Source organism: Salmo trutta, chromosome 39 (assembly GCF_901001165.1).
Source record: "Salmo trutta chromosome 39, fSalTru1.1, whole genome shotgun sequence".
Lineage (NCBI taxonomy): Eukaryota > Metazoa > Chordata > Actinopteri > Salmoniformes > Salmonidae > Salmo > Salmo trutta.
Genome location: NC_042995.1, coordinates 14482511 through 14505190, shown reverse-complemented (window position 1 = coordinate 14505190; position 22680 = coordinate 14482511). Strand labels below are relative to the sequence as shown.

The 22680-nt window shown below is 45.3% G+C and overlaps 2 protein-coding genes and 1 pseudogene across 2 annotated transcripts in view; 1 reads left to right on the top strand and 2 right to left on the bottom strand.

Annotated features, from left to right (window-relative positions):
- LOC115179209 (neuronal membrane glycoprotein M6-b) overlaps nucleotides 1-11556 on the bottom strand; it is a 47315-nt gene extending 35759 nt beyond the window's left edge. Inside the window, exon 1 of the mRNA XM_029740603.1 lies at nucleotides 11432-11556. Coding sequence (XP_029596463.1) covers nucleotides 11432-11435 — 4 coding nt within the window. The 5' untranslated portion in view covers nucleotides 11436-11556. The remainder of the gene's footprint in view (nucleotides 1-11431) is intronic.
- Nucleotides 11557-14393: 2837 nt separating this feature from the next.
- On the bottom strand, nucleotides 14394-16581 carry LOC115179174 (gem-associated protein 8). Its single transcript, XM_029740533.1, has 4 exons — nucleotides 16507-16581; nucleotides 16190-16235; nucleotides 15614-16010; nucleotides 14394-15399 (listed from the first exon to the last, which is right to left on the bottom strand). The coding sequence occupies exons 2-4, from the start codon at nucleotides 16190-16192 to the stop codon at nucleotides 15140-15142; spliced, it is 660 nt and encodes a 219-aa protein (XP_029596393.1). The 5' UTR covers nucleotides 16193-16235; nucleotides 16507-16581; the 3' UTR covers nucleotides 14394-15139.
- Nucleotides 16582-16853: 272 nt separating this feature from the next.
- Nucleotides 16854-22552, top strand: LOC115179175 (motile sperm domain-containing protein 2-like; annotated as a pseudogene).
- Nucleotides 22553-22680: the final 128 nt, after the last annotated feature.

Sequence of the window (22680 nt, the reverse complement as noted above, 5' to 3'; positions counted from 1 at the left end):
TTGCACGCTACCTCAAAACATGAGACATCGTGTGCATTGTGTTGTGTGACAAAACTGCACATTTTAGTGGCCTTTATTGTCCCCAGCACAAGGTACACCTGTGTAACGATCATGCTGTTTAATCAGCTTCTTGATATGCCACACCTGTCAGGGAGATTGATTATCTTGGTAAAGGAGAAATGCTCACTAATAGGGATGCAAACAAATTTGTGCATGTGGAACATTTCTGGGCAGTGGTAGAACGTTTATTTTGATTGGCGATGTTCTGCATTTATCAAAGTCCCATCAGGTAGTCTGGTTTCAGATGTATCCATGTAAACAGGATTATTAGGGAAATCGTTCTTCTTCCAAAGCATGTAAACCTTTTAATCAAACTATTATATTAATCTGACTTTCCACAATAATTGCATTATTGTGTGCCTGTAACAGCACTCAATGTAACCAGGGAATTTCACACACACCCCCTACGTGCTACATTCCAATGGCATTTCGTACACTCGCATTAACATCTGCTAACCATGTGTATGTGACCAATATAATTTGATTTGATAGCATCCACTTATCCTGCTGTTGGATACGTTGCATTGAGAATCTTTACACAGAGGTTCAGTACAGTAGAGGGATTAGCACAAAGGAGCATAGCGCTGCGTGTGCTCTGCCTGCGTTAAGCTTGAACGGTAGTGAGAAAATGTCCTACGACTCATATATTAAACAGAACCCATCAGCGCTCCACTGTTACGCCCCATCGCCGTGGTGATGATGATGTAATCCCTCACGGTTGTGATCTGAAGATGTGGACGGCAACGCAGCGGAGAGTTACGTAAGAGAGAACATACTACCCCCGCCCCCTCCCTCCTATCCTGGGTGATACAGGGAGAATAGGAGGTTTATGCCTGGCTAAGTCAGTCTGACATCATAGAGAGAAAGAGAAGAAGAGAGGGAGGGAGAGACGGAGGTGAACTGACCGAGCGGCAAATGGTGGCAGAGAGTGAGCGGAAGAGGAGGGAATAGGAAAGGCCAAAGGAGAGAGAGAATAACTAACTATCCTATATTATACAAAAGGGTCAGAGAGGAGTCCCTGTACTGAGGCGCCACAGGTCCAGATAGTAGGGATATAGACTATAATCATTTGAACTCTCGCTCATCACACAGCCTCTACTATATTGGAGTACAATGTAGCCCAACTGAAACTCCACCTAGCCTCCTCAAGGGGTTTGGCAGAAATACATGGAGGGATGCCAATTGGGTGTTCGAAATCACAGCCAATGTGTGTGGTTGAGTTTGCCTTCAGCCTGAAAGGTGGGCGTGACAGATGTCAGCAGAGACGTTTTATAGGCTACATTGCAAGTCGCTGGGGTGTCAGGTCACATCTTTGATCAGATTACATAATGAATTGTGAAGGATTCCTCAACTGAGGTGTTAGGCCTACGAGAACGCTTCGGTTAGATACCTCAAGGCTCCCTGGTTTCCTGAATCTCCAGCTGTTACTGTGCAACTGATGTTGTTGGATCCCCAATGGAGGCGAGGCACTTGGCACATACAAGACACAAAGCTTCTTACATGACATGGCAGAGCTTCAACTGCTTGCCCTAGTCACTATAAATCTCTTCCATTTTAGAGATGCTGAGGATTATGGTGGAATGTCGACAGCTGTAGAATATACTCCAGTTGTAGATCGTGAAAACATTGCCAGCCACACGGGCCCCTTCCCTCACCGTGAATGCCATCCACAGCCATACCCCTGACCAAACCATAGGATATCACGTTACGTTACTTTTGTAGAGATAAGCTACATATCCTGTAGAAGCTACTCTGAAAATATAGTTTACCAAGCTACCGATTACTTCGCACTGAAGTTAAACTACACTAAAGCTACCCTTGAAAAAAACATAGTTGACTTCACTAAAGTTACCTTGAAATTGTAGTTCACTACCTCCAAACTACTTTTTGATCAATTATAATATCTGAAATGTCATAGACTATAAGTTGCAAAAACAGATCGCTGTGGAGTCAGATGTTAACATCCTGTGTGATGTGGCCTATATTAAACACAAAAACTGTTTTAAGTGAGAATTAGGCATGTCTGATGCTGAAAAGAAAGGATGCTGTTGCCCTACTTCACCCATATTTTCATTTTGCAAAAACCAAGTAGTGTGTTGTAGTTCCAGTAGTTAGCTACATGCTATATACATGGCCAAAACAATATTTTAACTACTGAAAACACTATCAAGATTTGAATTTAGTTCAGCTACCACCAAGCTGCTGCAAAATCTATATGTATAGTTCAACTACTCCCCAAACACTGATGTTGTTAGTGTTAGTAATTATGGTTAGGTCAGTGTAGGCTATTTGTCGGCTATGGAACGCCCTATGACATATCTATGTAGCATGTGTGCCTACTGAATGTAAATCTCTATGTAAAACATATTCAAATGTAACCACATCTGAACAACGCATTGAATGGATGGGGGATGGAGAGAAAGCCTTGGCGTATGTTGTACACTCTTAGAAAAAAAAAGGTGCCATCTAGAACCTAAAAGTGTTCTTCGGCTGTCCCCATAAGAGAACCCTTTGAAGAACCCTTGTTGGTTCCAGGTATAACCCTTTTGGTTAATTGGTTCCAAATAAGTCCATTTCTACCTGGAACCAAAAACGGAACACTTTTTTTTTCCAAAGAGTGTAGTGTTAAATGGCTAGAAACAGGAGGATGGATGGGTGGCAGGGTAAAGGAGCAGCCCTGCGGACACAGCTTTAGCTACTACATAACCACTTCCCCCTAAGAACTGATTAGGATCAGATTTGTGCATTCAACTCCTGACCTCAGCCACAGGGAGGTAATATAACCAGCTGCTATCAGATTTAGTAGGCTTGTAGCACCAAGGGATAGCCTGTATAAAACATATTGATTGAAATAGTGATTGTAAAATAGTGTAGCCTAATTGAGGTGATGGACAATGCAGCCTGTTATCTGATTCCCGAGAGGTAATGACTGGACAAGGGTGTTATTTTGCCCCAGTAGCCTATATCAAAAACAAATGTAATCCCTATATACATTCCTATACATTGGGCAATTGAGTCGGCCCTACCCCCTGCTTTGTAAATGGACAAAGGCAACGACAACCCATCATATATCGGAAAAAATATTATGTCTGACTAAAGGCTACTATTTATAATTTGTCATTCCATGAACAATGATGATCAAAAGCTGCTGTTTTTACGAGTGTTATCGTGTGAAACGAGAGGACCAAGCTTGGTATGTGTCAAGTGGATCGGGACCCAGTTTTGTGTGGCTGATCCCTTATTCACAGAGGGATGTTTTATTTTAATTTTTTTTATCTACATCACACACGGTCGTCAACACACGGGCGCCCTGCGCTGCATCCATCCTCTTATACCTGAACAAAAGACCCAAATCCTAATTACGCTATTCCATAAACCAAAGATAACAATGACAGTCACATTGACGACCACGTCTATGGCAAAATCCCTTTGTGAAACGGTTATTTCGCAATTATGAGATCCAATCTCGACAGCAGTAGTCCATGCACCTGACCATTAGCCCACACCAATACGCGCACCTGAGACAAAAAAAATATATATACAAAGGAGACAATTCAAAGGAGACAACCCCGCCTTTGATGGGCCACACGACTCATTTATAATTTTCACATTATTGAAAAACAGGTAATGGTGATTATACATGGCTGCAGCAAAGCAAAGCAAATTGGCATTAACTATGCTCCATAAAACCGAGAGCGCGCCTTCCGCCCTCCCCTCTATCTTGGTCGCGCAAAATGTGTCCAAATAAAAACCAACGTCGATGGGACACAAAAAACATGAATGTTATTGAATATTTTTTGTCATTTGCAAAAGGCTCTTAACAAAACAGATGCCCGAGCGAGCCACCGTGCAGGAGGAGAAAACAGCGCTTTTGTGTCACGTGAAGCCATTGCAAGTAGGTTAAATCGCGCAGTAGTCTAACAGTGCGGTTGAAACGCGCAAAAATGCTACGTATCACAACTACGACCATTCCGTACCTTTGCTTTCTTCTCTCTCCTCTTGGTTTTCCTCTGTGGTAGACTCCATGACTGGCTTCGTCCCATCCATTTGGAATGTTTTCCTTTGAATACTTTTTCCTCCCTGGCTTTGGATTCTGACTTTGCTCTCTCTCTCTCTCCCTCCCTCACCCTCTCTCCCTTGCAAGCTTAGCTCCTCTGTATATACTAGGCTACAATCCCATTTCAAGATTCAAAGGTCTTGTCCGATTTTGCACAGATTAGTGGTCCCTAAACGATGCCAGCTAACGCTTTGGCTGTATGTCACTTGCAATCACAATTTGGCGATGGATAAAAAACGTTGATCATGGCAGATTTTTGAGCGCCCACCCTATTTCATAGCATAGAATGAACTCAATCACATGACCCATCCCTGCCTCCAGGCACATAGCATCCCTACGCTTGTGGAAAAAACGGTTCCAACAGGGTTCTTTAGCTGTCCCCATATGATAAATCATTTTTTATTCCAGGTAGAACCCTCTTGGTTCCAGGTATAAACCTTCTGGGTTCCATGTAGAGCCCTCTGTAAATGGAATCCAAAAGGGTTCTACCTGCAACCAAAAAGGGTTATTCAAAGGGTTCTCCGGACAGCCGAAGAACCCTTCAAGGTTCTATATAAGGTTCTATATAGCACCTTTGTTTCTAAGAGTGTACAGCTATATCACACAGGTGAGAGAAAGAAAACAAGAGAAAGAGAGAGAAAAAAAGGAGAGATACAGATAGTGAGGTGGTCACCCCCCTTAAATCAGGGTTATAGGTCACTGCAACGCAGGCGTATCTGTTAGCACACACATGCACCAATGTGCAAACTCACAGTACTGACACACACAAATACACACACGTCAACGCTCACATATTCGCAATTGCACTAACGCACAGAAGCTATCACACAAAAACACCAGCACACACACCGCCCACTCTCCATCTGGTGACTAGAGGCTAGAAAGAGAGAGATGGTGTGATCTACAGAGAGTTGAGAATAGGAGAGAGGGAGGTGGGAGAGATGAGGAGGAGAGAGGAAAAGAGGAGAGAGTAGGGAGGGAGAAGAGGAGAGAGGAGATGCGGGAAAAGAGAGAGAGGAGAGATGCGGGAAAAAGAGAGAGAGAGGGAGAAGAGGAGAGAAGATGGGAGAAGAGAGGAGATGCAGGAGATGTGGGAGAAGAGGAGAGGGGAGAAGAGGGAGAAGATGGAGAAGAGGGAGATGCAGGAGATGTGGGAGAAAGGAGGGGAAGATGGAGAAGAGGGAGATGCAGGAGATGTGGGAGAAGAGGGAGAAGATGGAGAAGAGGGAGATGCAGGAGATGGGGAGAAGAGGAGAGGGGGAGAAGAGGGAGAAGAGGGAGAGAGGGAGATGCAGGAGATGTGGAGAAGAGGAGAGGGGAGAAGATGGAGAAGAGAGGAGATGCAGGAGATGCAGAGATGGGGAGAAGAGGGAGAAGATGGAGATGCGGGAGAAGAGGATAGAGGGAGATACTGAGAGAGAGAGAAAATAATACAGAATAGTCGAGGCTTTATTTGATGTGTAGTTCTGGTGTATAGGCCCTACAGTTTGGGGGATGGGGGATGGTTACCAGACTTTCCCATCCTAACAAAATATAAGATAATTCATGCTGGACAAAAAAAAATGACAAAGAAAAAAACAAACATATTCATATTTAATTTGAATTTATTTGCTCTGTGTACTATTGTTCAGCTCGTTTTCTAATACACACACATCCTCAAAACAAAGGGACGCCATCTGCCCCAAATCCTCTTAAATAAGGTATTAATTCTGATGCACGTGGCCTAATGCAGCTCAAACGCTTGCTGTCTAGCTGGACAAAGCCTAGTGCTCTGTCTGTTGTAGCAGAGCCACACAACTGTCCAGGAAAGGGGCTTTCAGGGCAAACACAGGTGTTTTACAGAATGTCATCAGGAGTCAGACTCTGAGGGTCCAATATGTGGTGGAAACATCTTCACACGGAGGCTCAGGCTGGCTATCTGAGCTGAGCACTGGACAGTGCAGTTTAACACTACAGCTCCTGAAGGTTGAATATCGTTACACACACATAGACATCCAACCCCCCCCCCCCCCCCCCCACACACACACACACACAACACACACACACACACACACACACACACACACACACCATCCAATGGTCATAGAGGGGGAGCAAACAGCAACCTCCTGGGTGAACCTCAGGGTCCATTTCCCCCCCACATCCAATAATCCCTTATGCTGGGTCACAGATTAAGCACTTGTCCAAAAGATGAGATACAGTGGGCCCTGGCACTCTCTCCTCCTGCACACACATAATACACACACACACACACAGAAACACACATACATAATACACACATACTACACACACTTTGAGGTTCGGATCCAATCTGTTCCAATTTAGGAGATATAACAGGTCAAGCCAATACTGTATATCCTCTCTGGAAATCTCCTGCAGAATTAGACATTGGGCGTTGGTCAAGTAGAGTAGCTATCAGCCCCAATCATAGAATCCTTGACCATAGTGTCATACCAAAACAGCTGTTCTAGTTATTATATTTCTATGGTTAGTCTGTCTTTGGGAGGGACATTGGGGAATGGAGGGATTTAATATCCCTGTATATTAATCCTCTGTAGCCATATGACTGCATCCTGTATACTGACTATATTATCCACTAAGGACTAACAAATGCGGTCTAGACAGGCCAATACCTAACTCTCTCTCTGTCGCTCTCTCTTTAGATCAGGCCACCCTGATCACTAGTCTTTGCTGACTCATTCTATGTCCCAGAAAATGCACTGAACCAAAGATGTCAGCCACATGGCTTCCCTTCATAAAGAGCTCAACAATGGAACACTGCCTTTAATTCCTCAGAGGAAATGACTACTTACTTTCTTATGACCACAAAATAATAATTTAAAAAAAACTCTGAATATGAATTAAGGAGCGGGACCGGGATGCCTCTCCTTCCTCATTACTGTGAAACAGAGAGGAACTAGAGCCGCTGGAGCCACAATGGGGTCGTCACTCTCCCAGTAATGAGGCCATTACGGCTCCATTATGCCCTCCGATGTGGAGTTAATGGTGAGAAAGGAACAGTCTGGCCTCCCTTTGATGTCCCTGGAAACAACACCGCAGTTATGTCCTCTAATTCTGTCCCCACTCCCAAAGCACCTCCATTTTGGGAAAACGGTTTACAAAACTTAACCAATTCCGTTTAAAGGATATGCATGCGTGTCTGACCTGGCAAAATGGATCGGTCCGATCTTTTACAAGTCAACATGTGAGTCGATTCAAATATCGACTCAACAGAGAGATTATGTCAGCACCAAGGGGATGTTAATCGCTGTTGCTGTGGTGACATCTCAAACATGGCAACAGTCATAGCTGATTGAAATCTATGAATCTAATGATGCTATCGGTTCCTAGGACACGTCTTCAGTGTTCTCTCCGACAGCTAAATATGGATGGCTGTAAAGAGCGTCTAGCCAAGTTTGGAAAAGAAACAGCAGCAGATATTATCAACCCTGTGGGTGGATGTTCTGTCTAGGCCATCAGCAGTTCAACTTATGGCATCGTCTACATGCCATCTCCCCAGAGCTAGTGGATGGCCACCCAGACAGAGGCTTTAGAACAAACGGTCATGTTTTTTTGTTTACGCCTCAAGCGGTCTCTGTCTCCCTCCCTCTCAGAGTTATTTAAAGCCCCCGAAGACCTGCTCCCCTCCACCGCTTGCGGGACTCTCCATCCATTAGAGAAAAGAAGGAGAGAGGAAAACAACAGGATTTTCTCAATGCACCAAGAACACCAAGCACACCACCCCTAGAGGCATTCTGCATGCATCTGCGTCATCCCAAATGGCACCCTATTCCCTATTTAATGGTGCTCTAAAAGTAGTGAACTACTGTATATAGGGAATAGGGTGCAATTTGAGACACACCCATGTTCTAGAACAAGTTCCCATGGTTCTCATGACCCCATTAGGTCACCGTACTCCAGCCTACTGCGTTTCCACCAACGGGCTGCCCTTGTCTGACCCCTGACCCTCTCTGAACCGCCGCCTGAGTCTAGTATCCTACTAACCTGGGATAGCAGCAACCTGTCCAGTGATGGTATGTGTGTCGACTGCCTATCGGGTGGGGATGGAGTTTCATCGACACACAGACGACTGATCACAAACACCAGCAACCAAAAAGCTAACTAATACACACACTCACACCACACACACACACACACACACACACACACACACACACACAATACACATTATCTGGGAGTGGGCATTAGGAGCCTCCTGCTGAAGCTTTAGTCTAATCCTGGCCATTTTAATTGACTTTGCTCCCTGTAAAAGGGAAACGTTGGCTGGGAGAAAACCAATGGATGTTCTGATTAAGTCAACCACAGCTGGGACTAGAGGACATGGAGGGCTGTGACACAGCAGCGACTCCTATTCTGCTCCCCTGGTTAGACGGAGCAGAGAGGACAGAGTCGGGCACGCGGGACGTAATCTGGCAGGATGACCCACTTTCCCACCAGGCCATTCTCTGCACGCTCTCCGCCCCGCCCCTACGCTGGCGGTCGCTAAGGAGACACCTAGCTCCCTCTCATCGGGGACTCTGAACGTGGATGCTGGAGAGAGTTAATCCTTAGTAACCAAACATCAGCGGGGGGGGGGGGGGGGGGGGGGGAGTTGTAGGTTCTGGCGGCACCTTTCCCAATCCTGCTGACGACCTTACCTGCTCATACTCACTCCCCACACAGTTTAACTAGAGCACATACAGATTCACTCACACATGTACATCCATGCAAACTCCGCTGGTCGCGTCTGACTTGGCTCTCAGACGCTGCCTAAATGAAAACACCTGCAACTCTAGTTTCCTCACCTTAACTCTGGCTAAACTATACGGTGTGGGCCGACAATTTGCTGAGCCAGCATCCATCCCTAGACATATGGGGAGGGGAGTTTGAGGGTTCAAGGGACTCCAAGACAAACACTGAGATCCCAGGAATGGAGACACATTGGGATCAAAGTGTCTGAATAACTCAGGGGACAGGTCACAACTTTCCTCTCGAGAAGCAACCACCGTTTGATAAAACAGATCATTAATGCATTTTGCTTTCCCGTCTATCTCGTGCAACATCTTCTAGTCAGAGAGCTCAAAAGCCAAGGAGCTGAGGATGGAAATCGAGGCGGGAGTGGGGGGTCTCCCTTAACTCACAATATCTCACCACTGTCTTTGCTGACATGCTTAACCCAGCCCCCCCCCCCCCCCCCCCCCCCCCCCCCCCCCTCTGTTTTATCTGACTAGCCCCGTAATCCCTCTGGCCCAGATACTGCAGGCAGCTCAACATGATGTCACATCACATCCCCACAGCAGGTACCCCCCCCCCCCACCCCACCCCATTTCATATATCCCCCAGGAAGCCAGGGTCACATGACCAGGGCCTCTGCTTCAAAACAACCCGCCCCCCCCACCACCCAGGAAAATGTTAAAATGTTGCACCTGCGCCTAGCCTGTCGCTCCAATGGAATCCTTTACAGTGATCATTCAGAGGCCAATAATAAGTAATGTTGCAGGAGAGAGAATGTACAGGCCTGGGAGGTTAGTATCGTCATCATTATGGTTCCAATGTAGATGGAAAGAAAGATTGACAGGGCTACAAATGGGCATGCTCGGCCTGTGTGTGTGTGTATGTTCGCGCACATGAGTGTCCCCAAATCACACGTAACAGGATTGAGATGGTGCCTTTAAACTCCCAGCATACATAGGTGTCGCTATGGCAACAAGTCACCTCAACGATCCCTCCATCTTCCGTCTCAGAGACCAGAGAAACCAATGGTTGCATGAAAGTCTCAGAAATGGCTCCTACCACGGGCATGGCTACAGTAGCCAGACAGCCAATGGCGGCCATGGAGATTTCTTTACTGTGAGAAGTGGAGCAAGACCTCCGCTCCGGTCCTCTGTTTACCCAAATATCCTGTGTTAGTTCACCAAGTGTGTGTGTGTGTGTCTGTGCTTGTGTTCGTCAAGTGTGTGCTTAAGAGGCTCTTCGCTGCTCAACTCACAATCAACAGCAGGTAGCCTAGTGGTTAGAGCATTGGGCCAGTAACTGAAAGGTTGCTAGATCGATTCCCTGAGCTGACAAGGTAAAAATCTGTCGTTCTGCCCCTGAACAAGGCAGTTAGCCTAGGAACAGTGGGTTGTCATTGTAAATAAGAATTTGTTCTTAACTGACTTGCCTAGTTAAATAAACAATGACCATTTATTTAACCCTTATTTTACCAGGTAAATTGACTAAGAACATTCTCATTTACAGTACCTGTGGAATAGTTTCAGGGGAGAGAAATGAGCCAATTGGAGCCATCTCTGTCTGTGAAGCGCTTCATGAAGCAGTAAGTCAACAGCTTCCTAACCAACCAGAGAGGAGAGCAAAGAGAGAGGAGAGAGAGATGGCGTCTTGTTGGAGAGGTTGGCTGACGTCACTGCCTCCCTGGGTCAGAGTGCTAAAGGCTGCTGTTGCTAGAGAGCACAGCCAGTGTCATGCAAATCTGTCACGGTCAAATAAGTGAGGTCCTCATGGGTAGTCAGTCAGTGTAGAGCACGATGGTTCCCTTTTGATCAGTCAGTCAGTGTCACAAGTCAAACTCATACATTGCATTTATAACTCAGCGCTCACACGGCAAGCAGAAACAATTTCCCAAAGAGAATATCCCCAGTCTATGTTGGGGCAGAGAGTAGTCTGCCATCAGACTCCATGGAGAATGTCCAGTGTTAAATTGATTATTCCAAGGCTGGGACAGATCACTTGAATTCTTTCCCATCCACTTGGGCTACAACAGGGGCCAGGACACACACACAAGGACGTGCACCCAGATTCACACAGACACGATCTGTCACTTAATTTATTCGTGTAAACAGAAAAAGCTGATATAATATAAAATATAATACAGAATACAAAACAATAAAAAACGATTTAGTAACTGTAGGCCACTACATTCTTTAAACCTATTAGTTTGTTGGATTATTATTTTTATTGTCGTTGCGTAAAATCAGCCAAAATCACAGAAAATGCTCAGCATTCATGCATTAGCCTGTAGACTAGATTAGGTAAAGGAACTATGAGCGCGCAATTCAGATTATAGAATTTATACCTGCCACCATAAACAAAATCCATTTAACATCGACTTAATCTTGTCAATTGATCGTGCTTGTAGGCTACGTCTATGTGCCAACTAAATCGAGCACTCTAACCTGTTGAACACTATTGCTATGACATTAAAAACGTACCCAAGCATGAAGAAGTTTTTAAAAAAGACAACTTGTGTAGGTATGTCTGTTCCAGTTGAAGAAACGAAAAGGAAAGTATTTGGGTATTAATAATTGCACCTACCCATTGTGTTACTTTCGTAGAACTTCAGTGCTTGACCGATGCGATGTGTCAAAAAGTTCTGCAAGCGGGGAGCTGTTTCGTGCAGGGCAGCAGGGCGCGCGCTGGAGCACCAGTGCACGAACGCTCTCCCCGAAATCAATGCACCCCATCCGGTAGGGACTGGGGAAGGGGGAGTGACGTCGCTGCTGGGCCTTGGGCCCTTTTTAGTCAATAGAAAAGCTTACTAATGTCTGCAACAAAATTGCATTCAACATATTTTGATCTCTATTATGACATGTTTGATGTATTTTTTTATTTATTTAACCTTTATATAACTAGGCAAGTCAGTTAAGAACAAATTCTTATTTACAATAACGACCTACCCCGCCAAAACCCGGACGACGCTGGGGATGTGATACCACCTGGATAGTAATGGGTTTTTTTTGTGTGGGGGGGGGGGGTTGTTTTTGTAAAATATAAAAAACTTGAAGGGAACAAGAGAAGTAAATTCAGTGTTTATGGTTGGGGAGGAAATTATCTATAAAATATCAAGTTTGACCTATTGGCTTGGCCTCCATGGCCAGTGGGCTAAGAGTGAAATGCCAGGTGACGGAAGACCTCTGCAACTCCTACCCTGACACAGAACGCCACCAACGGTTTGTTGCACCATGACCTCAACGTAAATGTCAAGCATGTGTAGACCTAACTCTGGTTCTGTGTGCTGGCCTATTTTCTAGCAGTTGGACCACCTAGTTTCCTGTGACAGTAAGACTAAGGTTAGGTGAAGTTGCTTTAAAAAAAAAGAATCGGGCCAAAACCTTCACTAGAACTATGCCAGAATCCACTTAGTGGCTTGATTCTCATATATAAACAGAACACAGACCCAATTAAATCAATGTAGCAAGATTCACTCCCTCCTCTCTACATTTTCTTCCTCTGTTTATGCTGCTAAAGCCACTTTCTACCACTCTAAATTCCAAGCATCTGCCTCTAACCCTAGGAAGCTCTTTGCCACCTTCTCCTCCCTCCTGAATCCTCCTTCCCCCCCCTCCTCCCTCTCTGCGGATGACTTCGTCAACCATTTTGAAAAGAAGGTTGACGACATTCGAGCCTTGTTTGTTAATTCAAACGACACCGCTGGTCCTGCTCACGTTGCCCTACCCTATGCTTTGACCTCTTTCTCCCCTCTCTCTCCAGATGAAATCTTGTGACTTGTGATGGTCGGCCGCCCAACAACCTGCCCACTTGACCCTATCCCCTCCTCTCTTCTCCAGACCATTTCCGGAGACCTTCTCCCCTACCTCACCTCGCTCATCAACTCATCCTTGACCGCCGGCTACATCCCTTCCGTCTTCAAGAGAGCGAGAGTTGCCCCCCTTCTCAAAAAACCTACACTCGATCCCTCCGATGTCAACAACTACAGACCAGTATCCCTTCTTTCTTTTCTCTCCAAAACTCTTGAGCGTGCCATCCTTGGCTAGCTCTCTTGCTATCTCTCTCAGAATGACCTTCTTGATCCAAATCAGTCAGGTTTCAAGACTGGCCATTCAACTGAGACCGCTCTTCTCTGTGTCACAGAGGCTCTCCGCACTGCTAAAGCTAACTCTCTCTCCTCTGCTCTCATCCTTCTAGACCTATCTGCTGCCTTTGATACTGTGAACCATCAGATCCTCCTCTCCACCCTCTCCGAGTTGGGCATCTCCGGCGCGGCTCACTCTTGGATTGCATCCTACCTGACAGGTCGCTCCTACCAGGCGGCGTGGCGAGAATCCGTCTCCACACCACGTGCTCTCACCACTGGTGTCCCCCAGGGCTCAGTTCTAGGCCCTCTCCTATTCTCGCTATACACCAAGTGACTTGGCTCTGTCATATCCTCACATGGTCTCTCCTATCATTGCTACGCAGACAACACACAATTAATCTTCTCCTTTCCCCCTTCTGATAACCAGGTGGCGAATCGCATCTCTGCATGTCTGGCAGACATATCAGTGTGGATGACGGATCACCACCTCAAGCTGAACCTCGGCAAGACGGAGCTGCTCTTCCTCCCGGGGAAGGACTGCCCGTTCCATGATCTCGCCATCACGGTTGACAACGCCATTGTGTCCTCCTCCCAGAGTGCTAAGAGCCTTGGCGTGACCCTGGACAACACCCTGTCGTTCTCAGCTAACATCAAGGCGGTGACCCGATCCTGTAGGTTCATGCTCTACAACATTAGCAGAGTACGACCCTGCCTTACACAGGAAGCGGCGCAGGTCCTAATCCAGGCACTTGTCATCTCCCGTCTGGATTACTGCAACTCGCTGCTGGTGGGGCTCCCTGCCTGTGCCATTAAACCCTTCCAACTCATCCAGAACGCCGCAGCCCGTCTGGTGTTCGCCCGTCTGGTGTTCAACCTTCCCAAGTTCTCTCACGTCACCCCGCTCCTCCGCACACTCCACTGGCTTCCAGTTGAAGCTCGCGTCTGCTACAAGACCACGGTGCTTGCCTACGGAGCTGTGAGGGGAACGGCACCTCCGTACCTTCAGGCTCTGATCAGTCCCTACACCCAAAGAAGGGCACTGCGTTCATCCACCTCTGGCCTGCTCGCCTCCCTACCCCTGCGGAAGCAGTTCCCGCTCAGCCCAGTCAAAACTGTTCGCTGCTCTGGCACCCCAATGGTGGAACAAGCTCCCTCGACGCCAGGACAGCAGAGTCAATCACCACCTTCCGGAGACACCTGAAACCCCACCTCTTTAAGGAATACCTGGGATAGGATAAAGTAATCCTTCTACCCACCCCACCGCCCCAAAAAGATATAGATGTACTATTGTAAAGTGGTTGTTCCACTGGATATCATAAGGTGAATGCACCAATTTCTAAGTCACTCTGGATAAGAGCGTCTGCTAAATGACGTAAATGTAAATGTAATTCAATTTACAGGGCCATAAATGATCACTAGCCTCACTGACACAGAATTTGACATTTCAAATCTGATAACGTATTTAGAGTTTCAATTCATCACATTCTTTATTCAAAACTATATCAACAAGCTTACGATTTTGATATGAAACAAACACACAGGAAGAAACAAACACATTGTTGTACCTGAGCATGCTGGGGTAGACAAAACCCATCTGAATGTTGAGAAAGAAGCAGACAAACATTGAGTCGGAGGCTATTAAGCAGTGTCTGAAGACGATCAAATCAAAACGATCTCTTTCTTCATTTAGGGTTGAATTAACTAGGAAAGAAATCCTGCAAACCCCCCCCAAAAAAACAAGACCTCAACAACAATGAGGGTCATAGATCGAAGGCTACCTGGACATGAAACAATGCTCGTTGACAGAACAGGGGGCCTGAAAAAGAGATTCACTTTTGAGTCTGTAAACTCAATTTGCTGGGGGAGCTTTAACATTTATGCAAATTGTGTATACTTGTCCTCTTCTTCTGCCTGCATCTTATGACTTTGTCATTTCATTGTGAAACCAGAAGAACACAAATAACTGACTAAGAATGACAGAAACAAAATTCCCCCCCAAAATGTTGGTTGACGTAAGATGTTATGGTGAGAGGAGGGGAATGTTTAGGCACTTGTGATCAGGTTGCAGGTAGTACCTCTCCGTTTCAATCAGTTTCCTCCCTGCTGAACATGACCCAGTTCCTCAGCTCTATGTTTCAGGGGGTTGTCTAGACTGGAGCAGTGTGTGGGTGAGCTCCATTGGAAGAAGACAGATGTCCGTAGTGGACCTACAGTTTCAGAGGGATGACGGGCCAGTATTTGGGCTGTTTCTTGTCACAGTTTCTGTCGAAGGTGAGCTGCATGGCCGTCTCCATGCCCTGGATCTTTGCCGCGTCTTCCCCGTACAGCTTCTTCATCTCAGCGCCTCGGCGCTCGCCCGGCCGCTCAGAGGGGGGCAGCGACCTGCTGTGCCAGGGTATTCTGTGCATGTCTTGGTCGGCCAACACGTAATTATCCTGCTGCTCCGCATCCAGCTGCTGCTGCTTCTCTGTGGGGAGGAACACAAGACAAGGCTTTTAAAGTCAGCCTCAGAATACTTCATAATTCATTAAATGTACTTTTAATGGTGCTTTAAGTTGTCTACTTATACAGCAATAAAATAAAATAAAAACATGACTGTGGTGTCAGGGGGTTACAAAGTTATTAACACTCATTGTGGAACTTTTAGATGTAGAGACTGACTGACTGACAGACACACTCACTGAGCTCCTCCTTGTGCCGCTCAGTCTGGGCAAAATACTGGCGCAGCTCCTCTGTGATCTCCATGTTGCTGACATCACATTCGATCTCGCTGTCCGAGCCACTTTCCCCGTCCCCCTCCTCGTCATCTGTGCCCCCCTCCAAATCCTCTTCCACATGGTCCTTAGCAGCGACCGTCTCCTCTGCCCTTCTCCCCCCACTCTCTCCCCCATGCCAGTCTGCATAGCGTTGGGGGGCAGTGGGGTACTGTTGGGGGTAACCTGGCCCGTAGGCAGCCTCCCAGGCCTTTCTGTAGGCCTGCCTGTGTCTCTGGTGCCAGTTCATAGCCTGCTGGTAATGCTGCCAGTAGTGGCCATACACAGGGTGGGCAAACCAGGAGTAGATGCTACCATGGTCCTCCTGTCCAGGACAACAGAGGATGGATGACACTTATCACCATGATTCATTGATAACATCAAACCAACCAACAAACATACATTGTTTCATCAACGTTCACGTGCAAAACTAACCAAAAAGTGCAGAACTAGGCTAACCCAAAAGGTCCAATGCGGTATCTTGACTCTAGAAAGGCACCTTACCATAGTGGTGCTTCTCCTGCAGCGTGGTTTAGATCGCAGCTACTGTCTGTAAAGGGAAATGCATTGTGGTCATAATACACTTCATTTCAAAACAAGTACTAGCTAACGTTAGCTGGCTAGCATAGGAGCTCCAGGGAAGCCATAGCAAGTTATCAGCAGCTAGCAACGACATCAACACAAAGATGGAGGCAGCTGGCTGTTAGACACACGCCAGAAATAAAATAGATTAATCCTCAAACGTCAATAGCTATAACATTATTATAGACGGTATCTCATTGTGAATAAATGCACGATCCATAACTTATATAGTTCGCTACCTTCATATAAGCGATGACAAACGCACGCGCTGCATACAGCAACCAAGAACCAGGAGAAAGAAATCTCCCAGAAGCCTTTGAAAAAATATAGATATTTAGTTCACGACAACATGGTGCCACCTAGTGGATAGTAGTTCAAACGAATACATATAGAACAAGTTGGTTATTTGAGCATATCGCTAGGGCATAACCCAAAACGTGCAGTAATGGGGGGCCCCAGAACCAAGTTTGGTAAAACTCTGTTCTAGAGAAGTTCACCTGTCAATTGGCAGTGGCACACACAGGTGCCGAATATTTTCTATATGCAATTTGTGCGTCATGCATGTGCTCTGCTACAGCTGTAGTCCAAATTAAATCTTTTGTTTTTGTTGTCATTATAATGTTGACTACAAAATATGTTGTAAACTATCCAACCTCATACTGTACAATCATTGCATCCATTTTGCCTTTACCAATCAAAGTGGCAGGGTCAGACTGTCGAAATGGAGTTGTGGCTTTTCAGCATTTGGAGTGTCAATTTGTCTGTTAGTTGTCTGTAACAGCTGACATATTGAAACATCATGGTCTACTTCCTCCCAGACAGCGCGCCAGGTACACATCCTAGCCAATTGGTTTTGGTTTCTTGTCTTTTGAGCACGACAGACGCAATATCATAGCAGGTAAGCCTAATAATAACAGTAAAAGTTGTAGAATTAGCGATATTTTGAAACATTTCCTCTCAAACAGGACATTCAAAAGAACATAGAAGAAACAAGAAAACGATTTCGTATCGAATATGTACAAGGTGAGCGCTCTGGTGTCTACTTGTAGTCCTGGAACAGCTGTGTGTGTATCGAGTAGGCTAAAGTAGGATTGCGCAACAACAGCAAGCAATGTGCATTTACACCTTTTGAAGTGCATATCAACCCAGGTGTGTGTGTGTGTGGTGCAGTATATGCCACTGTTTTGATGCTGCATAGTTGTCCGTACCAATCATAAGTCGAGTATTTTAACCTGAAACTATCACACATTTTTTTAAAGACAGAAGCAATGCACTGCAGCTCCACTGAATTCAATGTACCACACAGAGTAATAATACTGAGTGTCATCCATTTTCCCACAGACTCACCAGACAAGTATGACTCCAGGGATGTGGACAGGTTATGGAAGGATGATGTTTTGGTTGACGGTTATCTGGAATGGCGCCATTTTGTGGTGGAGGACACCTTGAAGGTGATCGATGAGAGTCTTCAGTGGAGAAAATAATCCAAACTGAATGGTGGATTGACCTTTGCTTTTAAAGGGACTTGATGTCAACCAGTGGCCTTGTCCCATAATGTATAGCTGTATTAATGAATGTATAGCTCCAACAAAGAACAGTAGAATAGCTTGGCTAGGACACATACCCTGTTATTGTGCATTCTGCAAATAGCTGACAAACTTCCACTGGTTGGACATGATGGTGTTGATAAGATGTTTCCCGCTTTGAAATGTCTTTATGTAATGGATAGTGCTATATAAGTACAATATGTAAGAATAATGTATTATTATTATAGACGGCATTGATAGTCCGGTTTGATTCATTTTTTAATATCCCTTTGTCTTCCAGACATCATGAAAGCTCTGTTCAAAAGTCTCTATTTGAGTCTGGCATGCATTATCTCCACGGCTACGATAAAGAAGGCAACAAACTGTATGTATTTAAAAAAATAATAATAATAATAATTAAACACTGACAATCAAGAAGGTTCTGTTGTGAAAATGTTGTTTCTGAGACCTAATTTATGGCCACCCTCATCATTTTATCTCTTGTAAAAGCCTCATCCTCTTTGGGGTGCTGTGATCAATTTTCTATGCATCTCACTATTCAGATTGTAGTTTCCTGATTTAGGTGCACACATAATTCAAGTTAGGATTGGCAATCTTGAATTTTTGTATGGTGGATTACAGTTTGTCTTTTTGAGCTATTTGGGTATCTGCCTTGAAGGCCACTGAGGTTTACACGTATGTTGTCTGCTCAGTCTGGTTCAGGGTTAAGTTGCACATGAAGGATGTGAAGATGTTGACGGAGAAGAAAAGGCACGTGGCCTTCTGGTTGGAGAGCTACGCCCGGCGGGAACCAGGGATTCCCCTCACCGTGATCTTTGACATGTCCGAAGCGGGTTTAAGCTGTGTTGTAAGATGTCTGCTCTCCTCTCATTCCCCTCTAGCTGATTTGTTTTGTTGAACTTGGTATCAATGTCCAAACATTTTGTGTTAACAAGTCACTGAGTGGATCTTTACACTCTAATGCTTGTCTTTGGTTTTCTTTTAAACTACCTTTGTGAAGACGCACTAAGGTAAACCTGAACTTTCCTCACCTATTCTATACTCATGCATGTTCTGTTATTTCCTTTCCATATTATGTACAGTGCACTGTGCATGACAAGCACAAACGTGTAGTAGATGGCAAGCTCTGAAGTACTAGATGCTGACTATTAAATGTATTATACCATTTTTCTCTCTAAAGTGGTTTCTTAGGAGCATACGATGGTATAAACAGTAGCATTGTCTGGAGTACGTTGAGACAAAGTATTCTCTGTTGCCCAATCTGGGTCATGTCTTAGCTTGGGGCTCAAAATATGTCCGGAGACATACAGTACAGCTGTGTGCTTTCAAAATAAGTTTCTCCTCACATGCCGGGTTGAAAGATTTATTGGTTTATTTGTTGAAAATATTTATTTGAACGATAGGAATTCTCTCTTCTCTTTTCTCTTGTAGGACATGGATTTGATCAAATTTATAATCAATTGCTTCCAAGTGTATTACCCTAGATTGCTCTGTAAGTATCCCTTTCTTCTGGTGTGCTGCCAACACAGGAGACTGCTGAGGGGAGGACAGCTCATAGTAATGGCTGGAATGGAGTAAATGGAATTGTACCAAACACATGGAAACCATGGGTTCGATCCCATTCCATCTATTCCCTTCCAGCCATTACTATGAGCTCGTCCTCCCCAATTAAGCTGCCACCAGCCGCCTGTGGCTTCCATCTGGTGCATTTGGTCCCATAGTGTAAAAGGACTCAGTGAACCCAATTGCATGCCTTTATTGCCTACAGAGAATGTAAAATGAATTGTGTTATGATTAATGTGTTCTATTACATTTCAGCCAAAATGCTCATGTACGAGATGCCATGGATCATGAATGGTGAGTCACTTACAGAAGAAAATGCTGTGCTTCCACTCAATGGCACTGCTACAGCTACTGCTACAGCTCCCCCCCCCCCCCCCCCCAGTGACATCCAGATCTATGTTGATGGGGAGCACCTCACGTCTTACATGGGAGGAACTGTGTGTAACTTACCACTCTATGGCCACAATGACCCCCATACATCCAAATATCTACTGAGGACATGAGCACATGCAGATGTTAAAACATCTGTGTATGCCCATTGGCTACCATGACAACATGCGTGCACGTTACTTTCAGTACAGTGCATATGATGCACAAGACAGACACATGACTGACATACAAGAGTCATACATCCATGTTCTCATGTAAAGCTACTGTGTATGTGCACACACACGTACTTGCATGCATACAAACAACTCCATCTGCTGGTATCATGCATACAGTACATAAACCAATACTATTTTGTATACACACACCTTGCCAGAATTCATCATCAGTACGTTATACTACATTGATAAATAATTGATGTAATACAAATGCATTGCATTTACTATGGAGTACTTTTCTCATTTTCTCCCAGGACCCATTCAAATTCAGTTACCCACCGTTGCCTGATGACGTCTTCCAGAACCCCATATCAGAGACTGGACAAGAGGATGACACTGAGTCAAAGGATGATGACCTGGAGGCCAAGGACACCCTGGAGCCGAGCTCTCCTACACTCAGAACCTGAAATGTTGTCCTTCGTTCCCCTTACGACGCCCCTTGGTTTTAATAATGAGCTTTGTTACACTTTCGAAACTCATAAGTGCGTTGAATGATATCAACAACAGTAACATTAGTGTCCTTTATTTCTATTTGTCTGAGGTAGGTATACTTGGCACAGGATGGGGACAATGATGGCTCCATCAGATGGAAAGGATCCCGTAGGCCAACCGTCACTTTCAAAGGCACTTTACCCTATATCAGGTTAGCTTTGGATTCTGTGTAATTCCCCTGATACACACAGTATAGTGTAAGCACTTCCAAAACGTATTGAGTCACACAGTTTCCAACCACAGACATCACACTACCTTTTAAGGTTATGAGGCCACTGTTTACACTGAGGCTGCTAGACGGAGATGATATGTGGCTCCCACACTCTCGCTCTCTTCTTTCCAGTCCTGATGATGAGTTGTGCTTTGGCCACAGAGAGGGTGAGAAGAGATGTCTGGTTGTGCTTAATAATGTCACCAAAAACCAAGTGGCCTTCAAGGTCAGTTCTCATGTTGCTCTTTTTAAATGTGTGATTGCATCATTACAATGTACTCGTATGAGAGCACCCTGGTTTGTGTTTTGCCGCAGGTGCGGACCACAGCCCCAGAGAAGTACAGGGTGATGCCAAGCAGTAGCAGCTGTGGGGCGGGCGAGAGTATGGAAATCACTGTGTCCCTGCATGGAGGTACTACATACCGTAGCCCTAATTCTTCCATCTCCTCTGTCGTTATGTAATACAAACCCATCATTCAGGTTTTGAGAAGGTCAAGGACTAGCCCATGTGGAATTGTTGCTGTCCTCTAATTGCTTGTGGTCGAATTCCCTCCTCTCTGATTGGCTCTCAGGGTCCCTGTGCTCTCCTCATGATCACTTCTTAATCATGGCTGCTGAGATGGAGCCAAGTAGCGGTGGGGGGAGCACAGACCTTGCCCAGTTCTGGAAGGGCGTCCCAAAGGCTAAAATAATGGAGCACAGGTAGCATCATCCATTGTACACACACAGAACACAACTCAAACCAGTTTTTATGAGTACTGGTTTGTTGACTGTCACCAAAGGCAACAAGGCTTCGAGGACACATGTAGGGACTGTTAACCAATGGTCTTCTACTTTCTTTACCTTCAGACTGCGGTGTCGCATGCTGGAGGGCATCAAGTCGGTACTCAGCCCTGTGACTGACAGGTCTCACAAAATGGAGACCAATGGCTACCAAGAGAAGCACACCACGGTGAGTTGTGACCTCAGGCGACAGACACTGACACACACACACACACCCTTATTATGCAAATGTGTCAGTAAGACAATTACATATTTACTATTATCTTTGCCTGCTGAAACACTTTTCAGTCTATCAAGTCCATCTGAAGTCAGTCTGTGGTCTGAAAAAGGTCCGATACTTCACCTGGGTCGTGTTCCATATGGAAGGGAAAACGTCTTTAAATGTTTTGCAGCTGAAGTCAAGGGCAGGTAGTCCCACCATGTTTAGGTCTGTTTTCTTCCATTTGGTGCCTAATGAATATGCCCTGGTTGCTATTGGTGCCCTCTGTTCCTCCCCCAGCTCTTTCAGTTGATTGACCAGCAGCTCCAGGCTGGAACAGAAGATGGACCGCTGTCTGTGGTGGCAGAAGCTCTTGACCTGTACTGGTGACTGCACTGACGGCCTTGGGTTTCTCCGCCCTCTACATACAGTACACTGGGGAGTGGCCATTTTGAAACTTTCCTACAGTGGAGGAAGAAGACCATTTACAGTGGAGTCAGGATGAAAGTGGATTTATGATTGGAGCAGAAATATGAGGAACTACTCGCAATTCACTCTATGGCCTTTGGACACTGAATATAATTATATTTCCACACTATCAGGTTGGAATAATACTGTGAAATTATGAAAGTAATGATAATGCCCTTTTAGTGTAAGAGCTGTTTGAGTGGGTGATGGCTAGAAGGGATCTAGCTTTTGTCAAATTAACGTCAGACTTTACTTTTCGTAGCAGGTTAAGAGAATTAGGTTAAGGTTGGAAACATTTTTCATTAATTTGACAAAAGCTGGAGCCCTTCTCGCCATGACCGTTTGATGGTATGGAGTTTTAGCCTGCCTGGTGACATCACCAGGCGGTAAATTATTTAATAGACCAATAAGAAAGAGCGTTCCAAATCTCTCTGCCAATAACAGCTAGTTTTCAGTTTTCCCCTACCCACTCAGACCACACCCAGACAGTCCTAGCTAAATTATTGCTTGAGAAATTGCACTTTGCTAAAAATTTATTTTTGTTT